The following is a 24,062-nucleotide window of genomic DNA, read 5'->3' as shown; positions in this document are numbered from 1 at the left end:
TCTTTCGAACCAGTGTGAAAATATATCTTCCTTTCAAACGCAGGGCCCATTTGAAATATGGTCCGGTAAACATGATTGAATTGATCATAATTATATTGGGACAGAGCACTCGGTGTATTCTGTGTGGGTCTTTTTCTAAAATCTCAACAACCACTTGTGCGACGAGTCCCTTTTGGAGATCACCCGCTGTACTTAATAAGTAACCTTTTAAAAGCCTAAGTGTATACCTGAAGTTATTCTAGAAAGACGCAGACAAATTACTCAGTCCGATCTATGTCGAAGGTTAAGGGTGACATAGCTTCTTGGCATTGCAAATACGGTGATTCATACCACCGGCAGAATGAAAATAACTTCAGCACACCTTGAAACGACTAACATAACGAACTTTTTGCTTTATAAGGCCACGGTGCCAAAGTAGGGTGTACTCCATTTGAAAAACTCGCCAATTAATAATTCCACTACACCGCTCTTGTCATTCTTTCACAACACCCTTACGTTGTCAAAGGCTATGTCTTAGCACACGTGTGTGGGGTGACACTTAAAAGCCAATCTGTGAGATTTAGTTCGAGGAAGTGCCTCCTTATGCAAGAGGATGGAAATACGCATCTGTATCGTGCACATTGTAAGCGTCCGTTCCCAAACACGCGTGCATGATGCAGGTGCGTACCTCAAAGCAGGGTGGGAGTGGGATTGATGGACAGTGCAATAGATAACCCACTATCATAGGGGGCCTACTTAACATCCTTGCACAAATACAAAAGTCTCCAGTTCTATTTAGGGTCTTTAGCAAATAGTCATCAAATCTTCAGTATGTGGGGCAAAGTGACATAGAGCGTAACATCGAAGATCGACCAAACAAACGCACAAGTTAAGGCATCGATATCAGCTTGAGTAATATTGCTAAGCACTGCACAATCTATCAAGTTACGACATCCGCCTTTCCCTTTGGTTGCCGCTGCACAATATCGTACTGTTAGTTATTATATGTAGAACAGGTACCATGTTTACAGTTAATGATTTCAGACTGATGATCATATCAAATAATCCTGCTTAGGGCTTAACTCTCATGCTCTAGACCTTGGACGCTGTGCTTATTATGCACTGTAATGGGACCAGTCTCAATTAAGTCGACATATAGAAAGCTCCATAATGTCAATTTAAACAACCCTGCGAGTTAGAGTCCTGAACTGAAAATTACCTTCTACTTGGGTTACTATTGTGTCTGGCAAAGTTTTATATTAGTGCTGGGAAGTGCCATTCTTTGTTTCGTGGTCGGTTATCATATCCCATTATCATATCCCATTATTATTATTATTATTATTATTATTATTATTTTATAAAAGTGAGACAAAAAAGGCCTGGTGAAAAAAGATGCAAGTTAAACACAGTATCCCACTCCATTCTCTTCCATCCTCACCGCTATTTTCCCATGTGTATGGCAGTGTGGAACAGAGATACTGCGTGTTTTCACATCGGAAATACTTCCAAAATAACCTCAGAAATCAGCGGTGTCCCACTGTGAGCCCACTGGAAGCTAATAGGGTTTTATGATTATTCACTTACATGTACAGGGTATGTGCTGACAAAAAGGTGTATATTATATTATATTATATTATATTATATTATATTATATTATATTATATTATATTATATTATATTATATTCTGGAAACTAATACATTGGATATATGATTTAATCTCAATTGGTCACTAGGATCAATATTAACACCATCCCCTCGTGTGGGAACACTTTATGGTTAAAATGTATGTGTATGATTAGTAGATACGATGACTGTCATTGTGATGTATGCATTTAGTGCTCAATAAACTTGTTATTATTATTATTATTATTATTATTATGAAGAACGCTGTAGTGATTTCTTCCTTTAAAAAGGCAGTGTAACTACTCCAGATCAAAAGAATCATGAAGAGGATTCAAGACAAATCATAAAATCGATATCGTGTTCTTGCTAGCAGATTTAAATGTGATAAAACATGGTCTACAGCATTTTCTCCTAAATAAGAAAGGCCATCATATTGTTGGCATGGCACAAAATGTTAAGAAGAGGTAAGACTCGGTCATTAGCTCGGTAATTGAATAAATTTTAAGTTGTAAGCTTTTTATAACTAATGCATTTTCCTTGTATCGAAAGCATCATGGTGGTCCTAGCGATGTCTCTTTCACAGAAAAAAATTTACCCCACATTATTGCTGATTGTTAATTTAGATCATTTATTATATGAAAATTTACAGATATTGCGAGGCCTCGTAGAGTGGCAAATCTAACACGTTACTTTCTATGTGAAATATCACAAAGCGCCATCACCGCGTGGAACAGCACGATCTTTGAACGGCATCATTAGCTAATAGTTTTGATCCCCGTAGAGACAAGTGAACGTTAACACTGTGCTCCTATCTTTAACCCACTGATCGAGCGTCACTGAGTGTCAACGTCACGTTATCGGACGCTCAGTGCAGGGACTATATGTATATCTTCTTAGGGAGATACCATTCAAAGGATTTCAATAGCTACAACTGACAATATCGTGTAAATCAATAGACATAGCCTAGTACACATTATACACAATTTGATTATAACTGGAAAATAAAATCTGTTATGTTGGACATTGCATTACATCTTTCATTGCGGTATAAAGCGGCCTGCACAATAAGCAATGGTCGACAACACATGGGAATGCAATGTCGTTATTAGCTGCAGCCCGTAATGTTTCTCAGTATAGTACGTAGTGCACACTGGCAGGTACGTGTGTATCAAAAAGAGATGGAAGACCGGAAAAGAAAAACTATTCCCTCGATTAACTCTGAATTAATGACAGGTGTCATGCTTTGATGTGCTCAGGAGAGAGAGTTATGCTCTTTGTGAGGGCGTCCTGCTACGCAAGATGGTCAGAATGTCCTAGACCGTGGTCGACCGTCCCCCCCACACCCGGGAAGTTCTAGAAAAACCGCTCTTAAAGTGGATGCCTTACTCATGAGCAGCGACTTATTTTTGACAGCTTTTTATTCCAGCCCTTCTCGATGAAATAGTCACCATTGTACCCACATGGCTATATTTGCCGCAGCTTTTTTTTTTTTATTTCTAGCTTCGCCTCTTACATACGACCCATTTCGACTACCTGTAAACCAGCATTTCTTCACGCTTCAAACAGCCGTTTCTGTTACCACTTCAACTTTGACTGGGTTACCTTGGTTTCTTTCCATTGTAACGCTTTATATAGCATCCCTCAAAGGTATAGCTCTATCAATCAGTTCAAGGGCAAGCATGCAACTACTTACAGCCGTCTGTCTACTCTTTTTTATACCCAGCTATGTAAAATACAAACGCATTCAGACACGAACTGAGGGACAGAGAGTATCTATCTTCAATTTTTAAAAATCTTGTTTACCTATAAGCGCACGCACACACGCACAAACAATACGGTGAGACACACACACACACACAGAGAGAGAGAGAGAGAGAGAGAGAGAGAGAGAGAGAGAGATGGGGAATTGAACTTTGAGGTCATATATTTTCTTTACTTTTTCCGAGGTCTTAAGATAACACTCAAGTATTTACACTTCTGCAGCATAGTCCTTTAGGACTCACTTTAACCAAAATAAGAAGAGGGATACATGCGGTATTTGCAACCCAATCTTAAATTTTGCCTCTCAAAGCACCCTATCTCTACAGATATAAATGCGGATAAAATGGTAATAGTGGAGTTAACGCTCAATGAGAACCCAGAGCTGGCTTTTAGTCAGATGTATTGTATTGAATGTTTATTAGCAATACACAGAGTTCAATGTCACCTTGTACAGCGTCCTGAACCAGGTCTGACCAGACCCTACTGTTAATTATAACCCCCCCCCTCCTTCAAGACCATATACAGGGCATAAAGAAAGGGGGGGGGGGGTACAGAAGTTTGATCCGCCATTTTCTGACTAACATACCTATGCTCTGTAGATATGTTAACGTATTTCATGTAACACCGGTGTGTGTCTTACTCTCAAGTGACATTACAGCTGCCAACGAGACGCATTGGTCTTTTAATGTAACCTGACTAGATAGTCCATGGCAATGATGTAGAAAAAAGTTTTTGGTTAGGTGAGTGAGAGAAGAAGGTTGATTTGCATATGATTTACTATGCCCTTAATGCACAAGCTATAACCATTCATATTCAGATCCTGTTCTCTGTGGTTTGGCATGGGTCAGGCTTTCCAGTCTGACGCACAAATAACCGGTACCACGTGACGCAAAACAGCCAATCCAAAGTCAGGATTAATCAATAGTAGGCCGAGCACGCTGCTTTAAATACCCGGCTCCTCTTATAGCAAGCGCTCTACACAGTACGTCGCAGCTAGGTACGACAGGCACCGGGCGAAGGCTTCTTAGATAGAATTATACTGCAGGCCATCCATTTTTTCGGAGCGCACTAACAACAAAACATGTCGAGTTCCAGCGTTAAGATAACGAAGAAAACGGAGAGCAGCAGCTCTTCTGGTGGGGGCCAGATGGGAGGTGGGGGTGGGGGTGCCAAAACCATGCACTACGAGAGCTCCGCTTCTTCGTCGTCTTCTTCTTACAAACCTGTCGCTAGTCGCCACGGAAGGTATGGCAAAGGACCCGTGTTTCCCGGCATAGGCGCCGGTGGCGCTGGCGCGGGTATGTCCAGGCAAGTCGTGGTCAGTTATGGATACGGTGCCTCCAGAGGCTCCTCTGCGATCAGCAGCAACGCGGCCGATAACGTGGCCAAAACACGCGAAAGGGAAAAGCAAGATATGCAAGATCTGAATGAGCGTTTTGCAAGCTATATCGAGAAGGTACGCTTTTTGGAGGCCCAAAACCGCAAACTTGCTGCGGAGTTGGAGAATCTAAAAGCGAAATGGGGAAAGGAGACCGCCTCCATCAAGGTTATGTTCGAGGGGGAGATGACGGAATTGCGCAAGCAGAGAGACGACGCTGACACTAGGTACAGAGCGTTGGAGGCCAAGTTGGCGGGTCTCGAGGAGCAGATTGAAGACTTGCAAAGAGAGTAAGTAGTATCTTCATCCATGTTATACGTGCTGTTTATGAAGATTATATGCAGGGCTCAGTTATTATGTTAACCCTTTAAAAGCGCGATGGTTTTAGGCGCCGTAGGTATGCCGTGTTAGCAATATGTATAGTGTTTTAAAAGGTTTAAAAATCCGGTAAAAGGGAAGTGTATACAAACTCACAATATCATTGCCCGACTTTCAATCTGAACGACTGACGCTATTCAACGCGTCTGCGGGTTGATAAGCGTGTTAAAAAGGTGTGACCTTATTCGATTCATAGTGCAAACAATTTCCCAAAAGCCTGTCGGTCGGTCTGTTTTAAAAAATAGAACTTACGTAAATCTCGCGTGAGTGCACATTAACGTAGTGATGCGTAATCGGCGTAACGTGTTTACCGTCCAGATGGGTTGTTTCATTACTGACTCTGCTGAAAAAGAGATCAATGCAAAATTGTTTTTCAAGACTTCTGCCCTCTTGTGCTTGAATGAGTAAGCCAAAGAACCACACGTGAAACTTTATAAGGGAATTCTTCTGCAGCCACTCATTCGCTAAGACGTGCCTCATATCGGCTTACCAGGTGTGCAACAAACAGCACGGAGCCAGTAAAGCTATTCTACCTTAATAACTCCCGTCTTGCAGGTAATACAGAACGCGTACTGCCTCGCACCCCCCCCCCCCCCCACACCCTTCTTCACACCGGCTGTGTGAAATAGCGGCCACTATCACTGATAACAGAATTAGCTCAACTTGCTTTATTTGCTCTTGGCACCGTCTGAGTTGTTAGAGTAGCCGTTAGAGACAGTCACGGTTTGGGAAATCTACGAAGGTCATCAAAGTGTATTCATAAGTTTCAAATGCATATTATGTCGAAATGAGTTTTCTCGAGTTACCAAGTACGTCCTCTTGGGTTCATTACTCTCGCTGCCGCTTGAACTATACAAAGCCGTTTACCTATGAGTATGTGCATTGCGCCTATCAGTTGTTTTGAGTTTAAGTGGATTGAATCAACAGGTTCCCCTTACTGTAACTCGGGAACTAGTGATTGCGGTCTTTAAATGTTAAGTAAGAAATAACGTGTGCTTCAATGATGCAGTGCCTTTTATTCAGCTGTTGTGCACTGGGTGGCGTTGACAATGTTTCAGGCCAAGCGGAAACTCTTTGGAAGCCAACGCTGTTTATTTATGCACTCAAATTTTAATCAATATATGGAGCAAAGACTTTAAAAATGTTTCTGGTGGTTTTTATTTCCCCCTCCCTAAAATTAAAAAAAAAGAAAAAAGGTTTGACGCTGTGACTGCGTATTTTGTATCCCTAAAGGAGAGTTAACAAAATCAGGTTTTATCAATGCGTCGTGTAAACCAGTTTGGCCTGTTTTCATGTTTGTCTTTTGCGACCTTTGTTTGCAGTAGAGGTCGCGCAGAGCTGCTTTTACCTAGTCATATTTGTATGCAGGAGCAATGGGAAAACAGCCGATGTCGCTTGTTTCACCTCACGCCCAGGGGGGATTTGTCAATGAATTCATTCAGAATTTTTGCCACCCAGTAGAATTTTTATGGAATCTGGGCTTTTCCTTCTCCAAACCAAATGTGTCTTCGTTGTTGTCAACAGGGCGTACATTTAAGTTATTAGCATACTGCCAAGTCTCCTTTTCCTTATAAAGTCATGAATTCAGACAGCTGAACGATGTCCCATTTATAGGTGTTAACTCTAAAGTCGAGGAAGTGACGTCATGCGAAAGCGTTCCCAAACTCATAACCAGTTTTACCGCTTAACGTGACACGCAAGCTAACAAGGCCGGTGCCGGCCGGCGTTTTCTGTGCACGTGGTAGTGCGAAAGTAAACACCCTTGTCGAGACCTTTGTAGTTAGTGTCATTTTCACCGAAGAAATATATTTTTTTCTGGCGTTAATTATTTATTCAGTAAAGGTAATTCAATTTTTTTAAATAGCAAGTCATGAGGTTTTTATAGCAAAGTGCTAAATTCGTGCAATCAAGTAAACTCCCTGCGGCGTTTCTCTCCCTCTTTATAAAGACGAAACATAATAAAAATACAACCTATATCGCTATGCAAAATGCCTGTTTTTTATCCACAAAACGCTGTTAATCAGATAAATCAGTGTGTTAACAAAATGCCTGAGCTGATAAAGCCATTGCGATCTATACACTTCCTAAGATATAGATAACTACGGCCAGTTAACTCGTACGTGCTGAACAAGTAAACTAAATCTGGGGGCTGTATTCAACCACACCAAGCACACCGGCAAAACGATACACGTCCCTGAAAAAATTGCTTAATTGCTTACTACCAATATTTGCATATCTCGATTAGTATTTTGCATTTAATCAGTTTAGTTAATTTTTAGAAAATCATCCTTCTGTCGGAAGCATTAGAATCAAGGCTCTTTAACTTAACAAAATGCAACGCGGGATGACGTGTTTTCACACATGTCTGTCCTTGACAACAAACGAAAAACTTCAGTTTCAATATATCGTCTGCCATTGCTGTCGGGGCTACTTCTTTCTGCATGTTAGCATCTAAGCACACATATCTTCTAAACTGCAGTTTCACTGGGGTCCTAATGTGGGCTTTTACATCGATTTAAGGCCGCAGTAAGGAAATCAATCTGGAGAGCAAATTGGTTTTATTTGCATGCCATTTCTACATCACTGATGTTGTTCTCTTTGCAGTCACATTGGGTTGGGTAGGGTGGGGGTTGTTAGATCAGGATTTACAACCAACCCCCTCGTCCAGCAACTCAACGTTGCTGTTTAAAAACCATAGTATAAGTAAGATTGGCCGTAGAGTTTTGATATAAGTGTTGCATGTTATATTTGCTATATATATTCAACCAAAAATAGAAGGGCATGTACGTGCGCATATCTTGAGAATGCAGCCCGGCGTGGTTATATAAATATGACGGGGGAACAGCTGAAGGAATCGACTAACCGCAAGTGTACGTTAAAGAATATATGAACTGCGGGTTATTTCTTCCTCTTATCATACACGTTGAGCTATATGTCAGATATTACAGGATCTACGGTAGATGAAGTTGGTCTGCTGGTATATATAAAATATCATGTTGTATTATCAATTGATGTGTTGTTTCCAGCGTGCTTAATTATAGTTTTATTGGTGAACATACCATGTGCACGCCCCATGCCTGCTCGATATCCAACGTAGAAACACAGTTTGGAATTTTTCCTCATTTCCATATTTATAAAAAACATGCTGCGCAAAAAAAGTAATTAAAATGCAATTAGCACTGACTCATCAGAGGGCGGGGCTCTCATGTCTTCGTCAATATACTAAAATACTTTCATAGTACACTGTACAGCTTGGGTGAAGTATGTATAAGGGCATGTCCCATTTTCTAAATTATCCCTTTATTTTCCATTGAATAAAAAAAGCAGGGCATGATATTTGCTCCCAATATAGATATGCAATCTAAACATTACATATGAATCGATGACTGCAACGCTTGACAGATCGCCGTCTGGTTCCAGAAACCCTGGAGGTGCTGTAGATGTTGAAGTAGAGAAAAAGTATACCCAGTGGAGTGAATAAGAAATTAACTTGAAAGGATTTCCTCATTCCCTAGACACAAAATATCCAATACAGCACACTAAACCTGAAACATCATCCGAAAAATAAGCACCTGGCACTTTCCGGACTTGTAAAATTCTAATGCATTCGGGTTTGTTTGCTAATGCAATTAATCTCTCACTTAAAGTAAAATAAATACACTCGAACACGCTATCCAAACAGCACCGTTTAAGTGAGGTCAGCTCATCTGTTTTAAGATGATATTCTTGTGAGGCGACGGAGCTAAGTGGTGGTCATTGGTCAGCAAGGGTCAGTAGGAAAGGTCAGCTGCACTAGTGTAAGCATTGTCATCAACAGGTACATGGGATTATCGTAGGGGACTGGGTGACATAGTGATGAGTAGACGGTAAACTAATAGTAGCTGACTCTCTTCCTGTGCAAGGTGTGCCCCCACCTGAGTAATGGTGTTCATGTTTGCTCTACTCGTGCTGTCTGGAGGGCAAGCTGGGAACGCAGCAGAGTTCACAGCATGCCCTTGGGTGACAGCACATCTAGTGAGCAACAGACGCTGCTATGGAAGCTAAATACAAATTCCCCATCCCACCTGTTTAAAGGGCGGAGCTCGACAGCAAGGTTGTTAACGACGCTTAAGTGGCCCATTTTTTAACATCCACAGTCAAAAATGGGGCAGGGGGATAACATTTACGTTGAATTATTACTCAGCTTGACAAATGCCATTTAGCAAATATGAACAGGTGCTATTTAAACATCTGATACGGAGTTACTGTGTCGGCAAAGGTTTAGGTAGATCCAATTTTGAGAATAAGCACGGTTTCACACATTTCAAGTAGTGTTATATTTCACTGCATCTTTACCGAATGCAAATCGATAAAAATTCAATTTAAAATCTGTTAGAATCTGTTTTGACCTCGGAAAAGAAAGGCCAAGCACATTCTTTATCTTAAAGCAATTTTAAAATGAACCGAGGCAGCTTTCAAATTAAACCGTATACATATGCCCTGCCCGTGTTAATGCAATGCAAATACTGGAGGCCATTGATAAAATGCTGATGCCATTAATCAAGGGCGTTAGCCTGGTTCCGTAAGGTTGTCTACAGTTAGGAAGTCACCCATCTTCTGGCCTTCAAATAGATACAAATGGGCAGAAGAACATAAGTATTTCTGTTAATATTCCAAATCAACGCCCTGTGTCGTCTGACTCGTGTCATTGTCACTGTCATGCGATTGCTGTCTCCTTCTGTCATTGACTCCTTGTTCCAGCTTTCAATTAATTAAGGGCGTGATGTCTGTCGCTGTGGCTCTGTGCTAGTTGGTATAATCCGGCACCCCGTCCCCTCTTGTCATCCTCACCTTGTCTGGGACAGACACAGGTGACAAATGACACCTGCGGCGCTACACCGGACGAATGATGTCACATTTGATCAAACGAAATTAAGGTTGCACAGCTTAGACTTGGGAAGTCTTCTTTTTGCGGTTTGTCACTAGTCGTGGAATGTTTACCAATATCATTATTATACATGTGAAAAAATTGATTAAAGTTTAACTGCATTGTTGCTTTTTATCCCTGAGAAAGACATTTAACAAATAAGAATGGGGTATGGCCATTGTCAGCGGATTGTCTGTTTGTCCGTAAAAAAGGTGAAGATGATGTATTTTGTTGTAAAAGGCATACGTTACGCTGTTTAAAAATCTCGGCAACAAAGTCGGTAATGTCAGTATACAGTGATTACAATGTGCTAATTGAGCGCGTAATTGTTTACAATCAGGAACTGCAAGGGCTAGTTCGCGGTCTCACTTCGTGATCCCCAAATTTAACGACTCATTAGTTACTTTATTCCCCTTTGGTACGTTTGTCCGCACACGTTATTGTTCTGACGTGCTACGACTGAAATTGACCGTGACAATCGTAACACCTGCGTGACGTAACTTCAGCGAGAGGTGAACAGTGATAATGTCGAAGAAAATATTTGCAAGTTGCTGTAAACTAAGTGTTAGCATGGGTCATAACAGAGTTCAACCCAGTACATTTACTCACAAATGTTGAAAATCATGAATAATACTGCAGAATGCGAGTATTTCTGTTTGTAAAACTTGATGGCATGTGCGAAGATTTGTTTCACACCGGTGGGAATGTTACTCAGATAGACATGGACGGGCGTTGGTATTCAATACTGAAAACTATTGAATTTACGATTGGTACTGCAAAATGAAAATAATTGAGGATCTAGATCTTGAGAACGCACAAATTCTCAAATTCAACGATTCAGCTTCCACTAGGTTAGCACATATAACGCCAAACAAAGTGTCTTTGTTTGGTTTTGTCATCTTCCTAGCATCTTCCTAGTTGTAATCCCACACCGCCACTTTAAGCTAATGTTTGTCTTCCGACCAGTTCTGCTGTCTTTCAGTTTACTAAAGATGACTCATTGGGTCTCTCCAGGCACTTGTATTCATAATTCCGTTGCATAATTATTTCTGTTATTGATTCGTACTTCATGAAATCCTAATGTCTGATTTTTTCCTACCGCAGTGGTGCAAGTTGCGTGTCGCGAATGCTGCCGACATCACAATGGGTCATTTTTTCCTCTTGCCACGGGCGTCCCTATACCGGGAGTATTATTTGGGAATGTCACCTCTTGTTTGCACCTTCCGCTGTGCTCTTGATTGACAAAAATGGTGTCGAACCGGAACGCACGTCGTCCTGTTAATTTGTAAAGCGTCGTCACTATGTTGTTGCAATGCAAATTCTTATATTTCAAGGGAATTTTATTAATTGAGATTTTGCATTTATGGAACTTTATATTTTGTAAAAACCGAAACACTTATATATTATGAAATCATACCCTTAAGTCATGTCCCACTTGAACAATAAAAAAAATGTCGCTCAATGTCTCGTGGTAAACATGAAAAAATCTCGGTCAAACAGATGTTTGTTAGAGATATGTAACCTTATAATCCTTTGTTATGCAATGTTAAAAACTATGGCGCCGACTTCTCTCTGTGGGGTCTGAGAACGAATTGTAAGTCGCTGAAATTTTGGTTGCTACTATACTATTTGCATCTAAAAAGAACTATATGCATCTAAAAAGAACTAAAAGAGTTGTCATTCATATATTTCACAAGCGTATGAGCAAACTCTATATGACTTGTGCCTTGTAGGCCCCGCCTTTATGTATCCCACACGATTCCATGTGCATTAGTCCTGTCATCTTAAAATATTCATGGTTGAAGCATATGGCGTGTGTGATGTGGGTATGCAAAGTGAATTTTCGATATGCAGCTGTATGGTATCGTGTATGTAGACTTCAGTCGCATCATGATATACAATAGTTTCTCTTTTCAAACAGCCAATATTAATGAAATATAATGTCATGCCGGTGCTAGGTCGAACGATGAAAGCAGACGGTAAATCACCATGGTAGCAGACGATAGTTTGCGATCCACCTTCACGTGAAATGGAGTGATGTGGCATATTTATGGGTGTCATTAAATTTCTCTCTCTCCCGTTGGTTTAAGGGAATCTAGTTTATATAAAAGTGTGTGATTTGTGGTTGAATAGACTGACTGACTGAAATAAGTTTTGTTGAAAACGATTTGGTACAATGCATTCTGATCTCTTGAGTCTAGTTATGTTACGTGGTATTATATTAGGTTTAGGTCTACATTAATGTGTCTTCTTGATCCATATATCAGTATGCATCCATTATGTATTTGTGTAAAGCTTAGCCTATCTACCATATCTACCAGCATATCTGGTTCTGGAAAAAGAATCCAGTTACTAAATGAAACATAAAGAGGCACGTGTGTCCTTACATTTTCACATTTGGTCTGATTCAGATTTTAATGGGTAAAACAACAGCTGAGAATTTTATGTCTCTCTGTTTTAAAACGCTCATAAAAACTTCAAAGAACCAGTTAATACAGATGTTGTCGGCAATTTTTCAAATTTTATGTCATCATATGCATGCCCTTTCCATAAACGTTGCCTTCGCCCCAAGCTCGCTTTGGCTGATATGAAAATTGTTCAAATATTAGGTGTCGATTTTTTTAAAAATAAAATATACACACTGGATAAAATATATTTTACATTGTAACTGTGTAGATTTGATACCGGAGAAAAAATGCAATGACCCCCTTTCAATTGTACATAATTCAATCAGTAACCATAGCACAGAAAACCCGGATCATCATCATAGCCCATATTAAGCGTTAAAAAAAAAGGAAGTGAGACACGTGGCACAACTATAATATCGGTATATAGGGTGCATTTTTCAAAATTTGCCCGTCCTTTCCCATTGATTTTATCTTCTAAAAAACTATGATATTTTAACAACAATAAGTGGGACCAATAGTCTTCTAGCCCAGTACATTTGGTTATCCTATATGAGGGGTAAAAAATCTTGCTCATGATGTTGAGTATCCTAAATATTGACGGATTAAAGGTGCCTTTAGAGTACAGTTTAAGCAGTATGACATAAAAGCGGAATATTTTTTGACAACCTGTATACACGCATTAAAAAAAAACATATAGCATCAATTATAACCTACACTTTCACTGCATCAGGGACGATTTCTTGGCTTTTTCATTGAAAAACGTTGTGTTAACCAATATCATCAATCTTTTTGCAGGAATGCAGATCTGCTTAATCTCCGCAACCAAGACAAAGACGAGATCGAGAGGAACCACCAGACCCTCTCTGACTACGAGTCCGAAATCAACCTTCTGAGAAGACGCGTGGACTTCATGGAGAGAGAACTGGACGTCGCCAAGAAGAACGCCGATAAATGGAGAACCGCCTGCCAACAGAAGCAGATGGTGAGTTTCTTTTTTATTTATATAACATCCTTATTCTATTTAATTTAATGTTGTAACTCATTTCTAAAAAAACGTATTTGAAGTTTATATTTGTTACTTTCAATTTGTGTTGAACTTGCATAAAAGCCAAACGCTTCAAAGATAAAAATGAGTGACGATTCAGCAACGCACAAATGGGAAGGGATCCAAACAGTTGAACAGTCATGTTAATTATCAAGGTGTACAATGTACGTGACACAAGAACAGGGCGCAAATAAACTTTGCAATCCTGACCATAAACGACATTAAACACTGTGCCAGAAATCTCAAATTCATTTGGAATCTACGTATCGAAACAAGTTGTATGGGAAATAGAAGTTCCCTTGGTTATCTAGTGCAACGTTTTTCCACCTGGCAACTCTGGTGACGCGCCTTTAATACATCAGCCAATCAAGCGTTGTAGCGTCCCTTGCCTTCCCCGGTGTGCCCAAACCACTCAAAGCGATTGCTTATTTCGCAAAAAAAATCTCATATTTTCTTTCCCAAGCACTTAGAAGTTCACCTTCGGTTTATTCAACGTATTCGGTGGCCTGGGATACAACAACAGGCCGGATATACGCTACCCGGCTACCAGTCAAACCGGTTTGCTAGGTGCCTTAGGTGGTTCGTTTTACCATGTAAAAGGTGGGCGGTGGCGCGGGCTCTGCGTTACCTGTTTTTAACCTCAGCAGAGAACTGAATTTTGTGGCCGTTTAAAGTTACTGTGTTTCCGTGTTGTTTGTTAAGATTAAGGATTCTGTGTTGCCGCTGTCACCCCCTTGTTTTCCGTGCTGGCATATTGGAGGGAATAGCGGCAGTTATGAGTGCAGTGTTTAAAAGACACGTATTATTTAGCTGTGTGTTTGGATATTGACGAATATGTGGTATTCGTGCAACAGCAGTGTAGATCCCTTGCACATATACTCTGCTTTTGAAATCTTAGCAAAATAAAATTCTGTGTTTGCTGTTTCGGTAGTAGCATTGGTCTTTAGATGACCAGACTCCCTTTGATTGAATCTCCGTGTTCGGTCATGCATGCTTGCTTTGACACCCTAAAGTAAACTGCGGTGATCTTTCTGTGGTCCCCGTCTCGGCTAACAAGATATATTATATAGCAGTTGACGACGGCAAGATAAAGGTGACCTGGCATTATACACTGTATAAAACAGTTACCGGTGAATGCACATCTTCATCCTGTATGCGTGTCGAGCAAAACAAAACGTTGGGTTGGATTGACTTGTATGCAGGTTAAGTTATGTATGTGTCATTTTTATCAAGATCATAATGCGATGCGTTTTATATTAGAACCTTGGACCGTCCTCGTCCACTTCTACTATCTAAGACTGAGAGAGGGGCACATCATATAGGTGCCCGTGTACACGTAACCCTAGAAACCGGCTTAGGGAACAAGGAAAAAGACAGACGACATCATACATACATATACATATACAGTTTTGTGTGATACGCTTCAAAATGCAGGCATTGTTGAACGTGCATAAAATTCGTACAATTTTTTTCTCTTGGCGACACTTTTAGCATAATCCATTATGTCAACACGTATACGTTGAGCCATTGCCCATCCAGGAATTGCTCTTTCCATGATGTATTTGGTTGGATGTCTTCCATACGTGCCTGGATTTCTAGGAGAGTTAGTCAGCAAACGCCCTTTTAAAATGCTCCATATAATTACTATGGAAGACACATCAAAACCCAATCATTCCAAATGCCTCGTAGATGATGTTTCATTCAACATATCGCTATCAGTCAATTCTTGGAATTTTGACTCTATTGTTGGCCAACAGAAAAAATAGTCGACTTAAGTGAGAAAAACGGAAAGAAAGAGAGAGAGAGAGAGAGACAGAGAGAGATCTGCAACTTGGTCAATTGGTTGGACAGATCGGTGTCTACATATCTTATTTTAACAACGAAATATAGGTTAAAATCGTTTTTCCAGTTAAGGAAATAGAAACACATAACGGGAATATCTACCGCCCTTTGTGTCCAGAGCAAGCATCAATAACTTATAGGGCGCCGTAGCAATGTACATGTATGTCTGAGAATCTATCGATCGCCTTGCCCTTCCGATAAAAGCATTTTGATTAGATGAAATCTCTCCAACCTGGCGTGGAACCCAGCCATAATACAATGTAATGCCCGTTAAATAATTATAACACCACTGCCCTATTATAAAAGTGCAACATTCACGATCAGCTATTAAGAAACTAATTTTGTTTTCAGATCAAACTTAAGCAAAGTAGGAAATGATATTCAAACTTCGTAGCGTGAAAGAATTGATTTTTACTCTTTTCCTGGGACATATTTGTCACCATTTGACATGGACCTTAACGTGGGAGCTTTTAAGTTATCAAAAAAAGCACATTTCTTTTAATTGACTCATTATTTATCATATTTATAGGAACTTGACGCTGAAACCCTGGCCCGTATCACTGCCGAGAATGAGAAGCAGACCGCTGAAGAGGCCCTGGAGTTCCAGAAACAGATCAATGACCAGGTTTGTACCTTTAACATATTGCGTGGATGCGCATCTATTTGTGACCAGTCTTCTATGCACACCATCCTATATGATCCGGCAAAACGAAATTTTACTCACAGAGCACGGTGAACACTTATCGTCACTTGGGCGGGCCGGCGAAGTGACATCGTACAATCTTGTCACAATATCGTTATTGTTTTTTCGGTGGACCTAAATTGATGTCAGCTTTTGTCGTTATATATCATAAATGCACTGGTACCTCAGCGTGTAACGGTAAACAGTTAGGTTTTTTGAGCTGGCACCAGCATATAAAAAACTGAATGCTGTTATTTCCACCAGTCTTGTCTAATGTCGAGTTGAAACATATTGATCAATGAAGTTTAGTCATATGTTTTTTATCTTTTATTTTTCAAAGATATATTTTGATTTAACTCATGCATATTTCCTGAAAATATGTGCCAGTTTTTTAAAGCAAATGCTATTCAAATCCCTTTGATTCTTCTTCATTAAATTAGCCAAAAAGAGTTTTCTGATTATTTTATATGCAACTACTTCCTAATAAATTTCTTTCTTAATTACTGTAGGAAATGAAGGAGCTGGCGGCTCTTGCATACAGAGACACCACCCAGGAAAACCGCGAGTTCTGGAAGAGTGAGATGGCACAGGCTCTTAGAGAAATCTCCCAAGAGTACGAAAGCAGAATGGATAACGCTAAGCAGGAAATGGAAGCCTTCTACAATGTTAAGGTAAGATGACTGCAAAATTGTTCTCCCCTACCGCAATTTGTAATGCAATCCTTGGAAGTAATGTTTTTCTGTGACAAATTCACACCTACCGCAGTGCGAATCACTGTAACTGAAGTTTGCATTATATTTTCACCCCCCCCCCCCAAAAAAAAAAAAAAAAAAAAAAAATCATCAATATCGGCTGCTTTTGGGTATTTAAATACATGATTTCAATTGATATAATTGATATGCCCCGTTGTGTTTCAGATCCAAGAACAGCGCACTGGTGCCAATCGCCAGAATATGGAACTGGTTCACACCAAGGAAGAGATCCAGAGACTGAGAAGTACCCTTAGCGACAAGAACAGAGACACATCCGATCTCCAAAGCCAGGTAGGTTCTAAATTATGTGCAGTTAGTTCCTCATTGATTTAGTGTGGCTCCATTAGTTGGTGCCGTAAAGGGGCTGATGTATCGTTTGTCACGAGGGCACCCATAAAACATAGACATGGGACTAGCTCGTAAGCAAATGAGCAAATTGGCGTAACTCTAGGTTTTTACCAGTTGTTGTGAGGCAGTTGCATAAAACTTTAGCAAGGTTCTCCCAGAGAAGATTTAAAGCTGTGTATGTAACTTTGGTGTACACGTTGTATCAACTTGACGTATATTTACACTCCTTTAATAGATTGCCAACTTGAAAAATGATTTGGACATGAAGTGTCGCGAGCTCGACGAACTTCTCCGTGAGAACGAATTGGACAGGTCCAGACTTCTGACAGAATTGGAAGAACTGAGGGCAGAAAATGAAAAGATCATGGTTGACTTTAACCACATAAGTGATGCCAAGTTGTCCTTGGAACTCGAGATTGCAGCCTACAGAAAACTTCTGGAAGGAGAGGAGAGCAGGTAAGGACTACTCCTTGTTAATATCCATGTGTTGTAAAAAGCTATTTCATATTACAGAGGAGATTAGAATATAATAATATCCCATTTCCGGATAAAAAAAATTAAGGAGTTATAAATGAAAACTTAATTTACATGACTCAAAATTAAGAACATGTTTTGAATTATATGTCTTTTCTTTTACTGTTAAGTTAAAGATTATGACCAAAGTCATGTTAGTTCGAAAGATATTCATTTTTTATTTGCCCTGTATTTGTCTAACATAAGAGAAGACAGGTGAGTATTGATAAGGGTGTGTTTACTTTCGACCATTTCCATATCTTCAAACCCTTTGTCTCGACTATGTTTGAGAGTAGTCATTCATGTTGGGAAGGGACGTACTTTTGCTTCCGTGGCTGGTCCTAGATAAAAAAGATCGATATCGTCTGGTGCAAAACCTAATTAAATTAACCTTACTGTGTAAAGAATTCACAAAGTAAAAAAATGCTATACGGCCTTAATTGTTTTTGTTTGTTTGTAAAGGATACTTTTAATAAATGTTTTTAGTGTGTTGCTTTGCTGAAACTGGACAGAGATAATAAATTTTGTTCTAAAAGTCGTGGAGGTTACATCTGAAGGTGATATTACGCGGCATCCATAAGGGCATTTTCTAACTATATCGTACGGCTAAAAAAAACGTACCACATTTAAGATTTTACTCTCTCAAAATTCCTTTAGAATGACCAAGCCGTCTATTAACTGTTAATATGTTATCATTCAACCTTTCAGCCAAAGTGGGTAGTGAGAATGACCTGGTCGCAGTGGAAGATGTGACACGTGCTCGTGGCATATTAATTCAATCGAACTGCATTTCATTTTTTTCTATTAGGATCGGTTTGAGAAGTGTAGTTGAACAGGTTATGACCGGCTCCGAGTCTATGTCTGCTGGCGGTGGGATGTCCGGTGGCATGTCCATGTCAGGTGGTATGTCCGGCGGTATGCAAATGGGTACGTCTTGAAGGGTGCTGATAGGAGTGCCATCTGTAGTCATAGATATATCTATATATCTACTTACGCTAGGGGCAGTACACTCAAGACTTTTTGTTTGGCTTTTGATATCTCACGAAGGAAAAAGAAACTTAAACAGATGATTTTTACATGATTTTTTTCATGATTTTTACCAAGAGTAAATGAAAATTATGTAGCTCAACAAAAGGTCTGTGAGATTGCCCTGGGTTTTGCGATGCGCACTTACTAATTTGCATAACATGACACCCTATTAACAGCCAATGGTTTACTACAGAGAGAGAGATGCTTCCATTCGTAAGTTCATCACTAGAGGAAGGCCTGAGGAGAAACACTCTCCCAGCTCTCCTCCCAAAGAAAAGGGTGCTTTGGAGGAACAAGACGAGAAAGGAGAGGCGCCAATTGAGGAGAAAAAAGATGGCGGCAGTGAGGCGGACCCCGGTATGTGGGTGTCCTGCTTGTTGTTTAATGTACAGAAACCAGACCATTTTTGTTCAAAATCACTTTCATTTCTCGTCCTCTTAAGTATTTTGATAGAATTCTGTTGTTTTTTCATCAGAACTCCGTGATGCTTAATATGATCAAAACATTTCTGTTTTTGTTTTTCTCGACAGCAAGTGTATTTGGTTTCATTACGCTGCTCGTGTTTTAAATGGTCGTTCTTTTGTATTGTACACGTCAGTTTTTTTCACATGTATAAATGGAATACTACTGGTGCCTTAAAATTCATTTCCTTTAAAAGTCTTGCTACTTCTAATAAAATTCAATTATGTCTGGTAGTCCCAAAATAAGAGCTATCTGCGGTAGAACTGGAAGTTTTATTCTGGTAAGAGATGGACCAACTTACAAATGAGCCTCGACCTTCTTCGAAATTATAGCGAAAGTTGACGTTGAAATGCATGTAGCATGTGAGGTGTGATTTATTTGCCTTATCCCTGCACTAATATGAACAACTTAATGACCAGATTTTTTGCTTCTGTATCTAAGGTTTACGGTGCATCATAGAAGGTACGCCCAACCCCTGTTCAATGACACAGGAAGGGCGCACTGTTCTTAATATTTCTAAATTGAATTGAACTCGCGTTTTACTTACACTGTGCCTTAATATTAGTGCTCATCATCATCATTATATTTACTGCTTGTTCTTTTTTATTGTGATCTGTATTCAATGTAGACCAGAGATACAAAGCACAGCGAGATTCTTTACTGTATACCCATCTTACGTACGGTGACTACTTCGGGTTTCTTGAGGCCATACATCAACTCGATGGTGCCTTTTTACTTTTTATATGAACTCGCTGTGGTTTGGATCTTATTCCTTTTTACTTTGTGTTTTGACAATCTTTATTAGTATTGTATTTTTCTTTCTTTCTTTGTTGTTGTCGTCATAGTTGGTTTGAAATTTATGGTCGCATCTTATGACTCGGGTCCTGTTTTACAATACAGAATTGAAGTTGAGAGAACGTAGTCATATTTGACCTACGTAAAGCTATTAGCAAGTTAGAATCCACTTTAACGGTCGTGTAAATATTTTTAAAAAACGCAACTTTTGATTTAAGATATGTCCCTGAGACGCGGCTCAGGATATTCTAAACATAGGATCTTTGAGTCTTAAGATCGGCCTTGAAGCTTTATAAACTGATCTCTAACAAGCATGGATATTATATTTCATTAGATTAAGTGTGCACAACATGATTTGAATTAGTGCGTCGAAGAATAGAATAACGTTTATTTTATAAAGTATATGCAACATTTTGTAGATGTTCTTTTTAATCTAGAATTTAATTAATATCGTAAGAGTACTGTAGATACTCACTGTCATGTTCAGTGCATCTTGTAAAACAGATATCTGGAAGTTGCTTTATACAATAATTGCTGTGTGAAAACTTGTTCTTGTTTTATTGCATTGCGTTTGTGCTGGACTTGCCTGGCCACGCCTGACCACCCGGCCTTCGTGCATCGTGCTCAGTGACGTCACTGATGCTAAACAGTTTGTGAATTGATCTTGACGTAGGAGTGATAGAAAAGGAACGCTATTTAAAAGGCATGGTAGTGCCAAACTAACATGACATGTTTTGTCTTGACTTTTGCCCGCATCTTTACTGATGTTTCGTGTACTTTTTCCTTATCAGTAAAGCGTTTTTTCAGTAAAATTTTCGGATTCTTCTAAACTTCTTTCTTGCACTTTGGTTATCTGAAATTTTACCAATATAAGATAATTTTTTCTGTTGCATATTGAAAAATATACCTGTCATTGATGCTACTTCGCAGATAAAATTTTTGATCTTTACTCAAGAAGGCATTTAGTTTACTTGGTAGCAGATATTTTTCCATGTAGACCTTCTACAACACTTTATTCATCATTCATGTCATGCCGGCGTTACGGTTTTCATTCTGTTTGGTGTACCGGTATATGTATTCTCACATTTCCCTGTCTAATACTGAACCGTAGAGAGAAGTTCAGCGACGTACGCGTCACGCACCTCAACCATGAGTGGTGGTGGCGGCGGTGGGTCGTCTACGGCAGAGTTCGTCATCCAAACTAGCGGTGGTCAGGGTGGTCCGATTGTAATGTCCAGCTCAGACATGTCACAACAAGCGTATCAAATGCAATCTGGTTTACTTCCTGGTGAATTTGAAGCTTCCCAGAGCACGGTGAAGGGTGAGATGTCCGCCAAGACAACGTTCCAGCGCAGTGCTAAGGGCCCCATCACGATTAGTGAAGTTGATGCCCATGGCAACTTCATCGAGTTGGAGAACACTAGCAGAAAGGTACGACTAAGATCGCAGTCACACAGAGCTGATACCACGTGACAGACTCTTTGCTACAACGCTGTACAAAAGAAGTAACCCTCATTACCCCAACGCGATTATCATTTTGTTCTGGAAACTCGTTTTGTACGTCTAGGTAGTTCAGTGCATTCAGTGCGATTCAGTGCATTCTTTATTCGCTCTTAAAACATCTTACTTTATGTTACTAGCAAAAAATATGAACTACATTCGTGTCAGTTGATGGTAGTTCCCATGAAAAATCCATGCGATACACTACAATTTGATTTTAATTTACCAGGGTTCACTTTTATTAATATTTGTTAAAAGTAAATTGCTATTCTTTATTTTTGCCCTGTCGATGGCGTGCAATTTTGCATTGTATATGACTGTGATAAACTCTCGTTTTCCAGGAGGAAAATCTCAACGGATGGAAAATCAGACGTATGGTTGATGGCAAAGAGAAAGAGGCCTTCGTTCTACAAAACGTTCTGTTGAGCCCACACCAGAAACTGAAGGTAAATACAGTAAAGCTGACCAATTCCAGCGGTTAAACACGCGTGTAACATGGAACAAGCCAGAAACAAGACCGATGAAAACAAAAAAAAAAAAAAACAAAAACGTTTGCTATTTTGATGTTAGAGAACTTTCTCCTAACCATCACTTTGGAATTATGCCCATCTCGGCAGAAATGAAAACGCCTAAAACCACTTCTTTCTGTTTTAGGTATTCGGTCATGGTAAATCGGGTGGCGCTCCAGGTCTGGAGAGCCAAGACTTCGACCAATGGTCCCTTGGCAACAACATCCACACTATGCTCGTCGATATGAATGGTTCGGTAAGTGCTTCGGTGATTTTTAATGCCGTAAGGCGTTGTGCAAAATTTGATTTTTTTTTTTAATAATGATTATCAGTATTTAGATGCATTGTTTTGAAATCTGTGTTTACGAAAGTTCAGGTCTTGTGTCAGTCGTTGGTGTGTCTTCTATGGTGATAATTTTCTCACACAGAATGCCCCCAAAATGATCTTAATGACGGAAAAAGTGTAATCAACACCCCGTGTTTGTTTTTTGCAGGAGAAGGCCTCCCACATTTCAAAGACCACCTACTCATAAAGCGCTGCTGTCAATGCAACCAACACATCGTGGAACAAGGTGAAAGGGAAACCGTAGAGAGAGACAGAGATACTTGTCATGCTTAACGCTGTCAACGTAGTTAACACAGTCGTAACAATATTCTTCGGTGCTTATTGCTTACGAAATAGTGGATTAGACTGCCAATTATGTTATTCTATGCGATGATTTCAATATATATATATTCATATACATAACCAGAAAGATGTACCAGAACTTATTGAGTCGGGCGACTCACCATGATCCGTTTCCCAGCCCAGGATGTAAACTGTTTAAGTATTTTTGCCACTGCCATAATGATATAGCCAACGCTGTGAGGAAGGATGAATGACGCATATATGTATTAAACTCGAGGATACAAGGAGGGATCAACCGACCACGTATGCCATGATGCCCATTTCGCTGGTGGTGGGTGAATATCAAGAAATAGTGATGTGCACACGAAATCTCTATTTTAAAGTGGATTAGAAAGATATGCCGGAGTTATACGTAGCTGCGCTGACTGCTGTAGAAGTCACTTCTCAAACGTTGACAAGACACGGTTATATATAGCGTATATATAATTATAGAGGCATTAGGTTCAGCTATACCATTTATATATTATATAGGCAGCGATGGAAATATAGTTGAATGGTTACGTGATGAAGTGAATATTCAATGTGTTTTGGTTGGATATGCATTCATCATGTGACCATGTAGACGGTAGTTTCGCTTCCTATGTTTTATTCAACCTTATTTTTTCATGTATAACTCTATGAATTGTTTTTAACTCTTTTCGAACTTTTAAGCATTTTTTACTTTCCATATTCACAATATTTGATGTGGACAATAATATGTAGTTGTGTATGTCAGCTGCTGTATGCACGCGTGAAAAATGATATTGTGTTCGTCAGTAGTCTTGTGTTATAGAAAAGCATAACGATTACGAAAATGCAGTATGTTATAATCGGTGGAGGATGAATACATTTTTACCTTTTTGTGCTTTATACATGTTTATTTGTTAGTCTTCAATTTCCAATTTAGATACACGCTATCAAACGTGCTATAAAACAAATCTGATGGATTCCAAAGCACGGTGAACACAAAACTGTGATTCACGTGGTTGTGTAACTTTTTACACGCGTTTGTCGTTAAGGTGTACGTTTTTACACGCGTTAGTCGTAATAGGGTGTTGACACTCTGAGCGGTGGATGTGATTACTGGCGACACATTTTTGAATGGGAATAAAGTTCGTCAATAAATGAGCTTGATAAACAACTGGAAAAAAGAGATGGTGTTCTTTGTTATTTCTGATGTATATCATAATTAAGTAGCATGTTAAATGGACGTGAAGTAAAGTAACTTGAATTTTTTGCATTTTTTACCAAAGTTCCCCTCTCTCTCTCTCTCTCTCTCTCTCTCTCTCTCTCTGTCTCTCTCTCTCCTAACACACGCACTCATACACATTACGTGAATCTTTGTGTCCTCTCTGAAGTAAATGGCAATGAACTATAATGAATGTATAGTATTTTGATTTAAAAAGTATTCGAACTTGAACATCCAATTTAGTCAGGAAAATCGTGTTTAGAAGTACCTAGTTATACTTAGTTGATTAGGGTAC

General features: G+C 39.6%; 1 protein-coding gene across 3 annotated transcripts; it reads left to right on the top strand.

Moving 5' to 3' along the window:
• The first annotated feature begins 4,315 nt into the window (after window positions 1-4,315).
• On the top strand, window positions 4,316-23,731 carry LOC106175285 (70 kDa neurofilament protein). 3 transcript variants are annotated; one of them, XM_087008204.1, is made up of 11 exons: window positions 4,316-5,032; window positions 13,230-13,416; window positions 15,851-15,946; window positions 16,513-16,674; window positions 16,921-17,046; window positions 17,339-17,559; window positions 18,839-19,002; window positions 21,203-21,333; window positions 21,744-21,848; window positions 22,057-22,167; window positions 22,406-23,731. In XM_087008204.1, exons 1-11 carry the CDS (start codon window positions 4,446-4,448, stop codon window positions 22,442-22,444), a joined length of 1,929 nt encoding a protein of 642 aa, XP_086864330.1. In that variant the 5' UTR covers window positions 4,316-4,445; the 3' UTR covers window positions 22,445-23,731. The 3 variants fall into 3 exon arrangements, with proteins under 3 accessions (XP_086864330.1, XP_013412658.1, XP_013412656.1); XM_013557204.2 differs by lacking the exon at window positions 18,839-19,002 and adding an exon at window positions 18,425-18,543 and having other exon boundaries at window positions 4,317-5,032; XM_013557202.2 differs by lacking the exon at window positions 18,839-19,002 and adding an exon at window positions 18,425-18,543 and having other exon boundaries at window positions 4,317-5,032; window positions 21,014-21,333.
• Window positions 23,732-24,062: the final 331 nt, after the last annotated feature.

The sequence above is a fragment of the Lingula anatina genome, chromosome 3 (assembly GCF_051362555.1).
Source record: "Lingula anatina isolate TDL-2025a chromosome 3, LinAna3.0, whole genome shotgun sequence".
Lineage (NCBI taxonomy): Eukaryota > Metazoa > Brachiopoda > Lingulata > Lingulida > Lingulidae > Lingula > Lingula anatina.
Note: the sequence above shows the minus strand (reverse complement) of the source record. Positions and strands in the feature narration are given on the sequence as shown.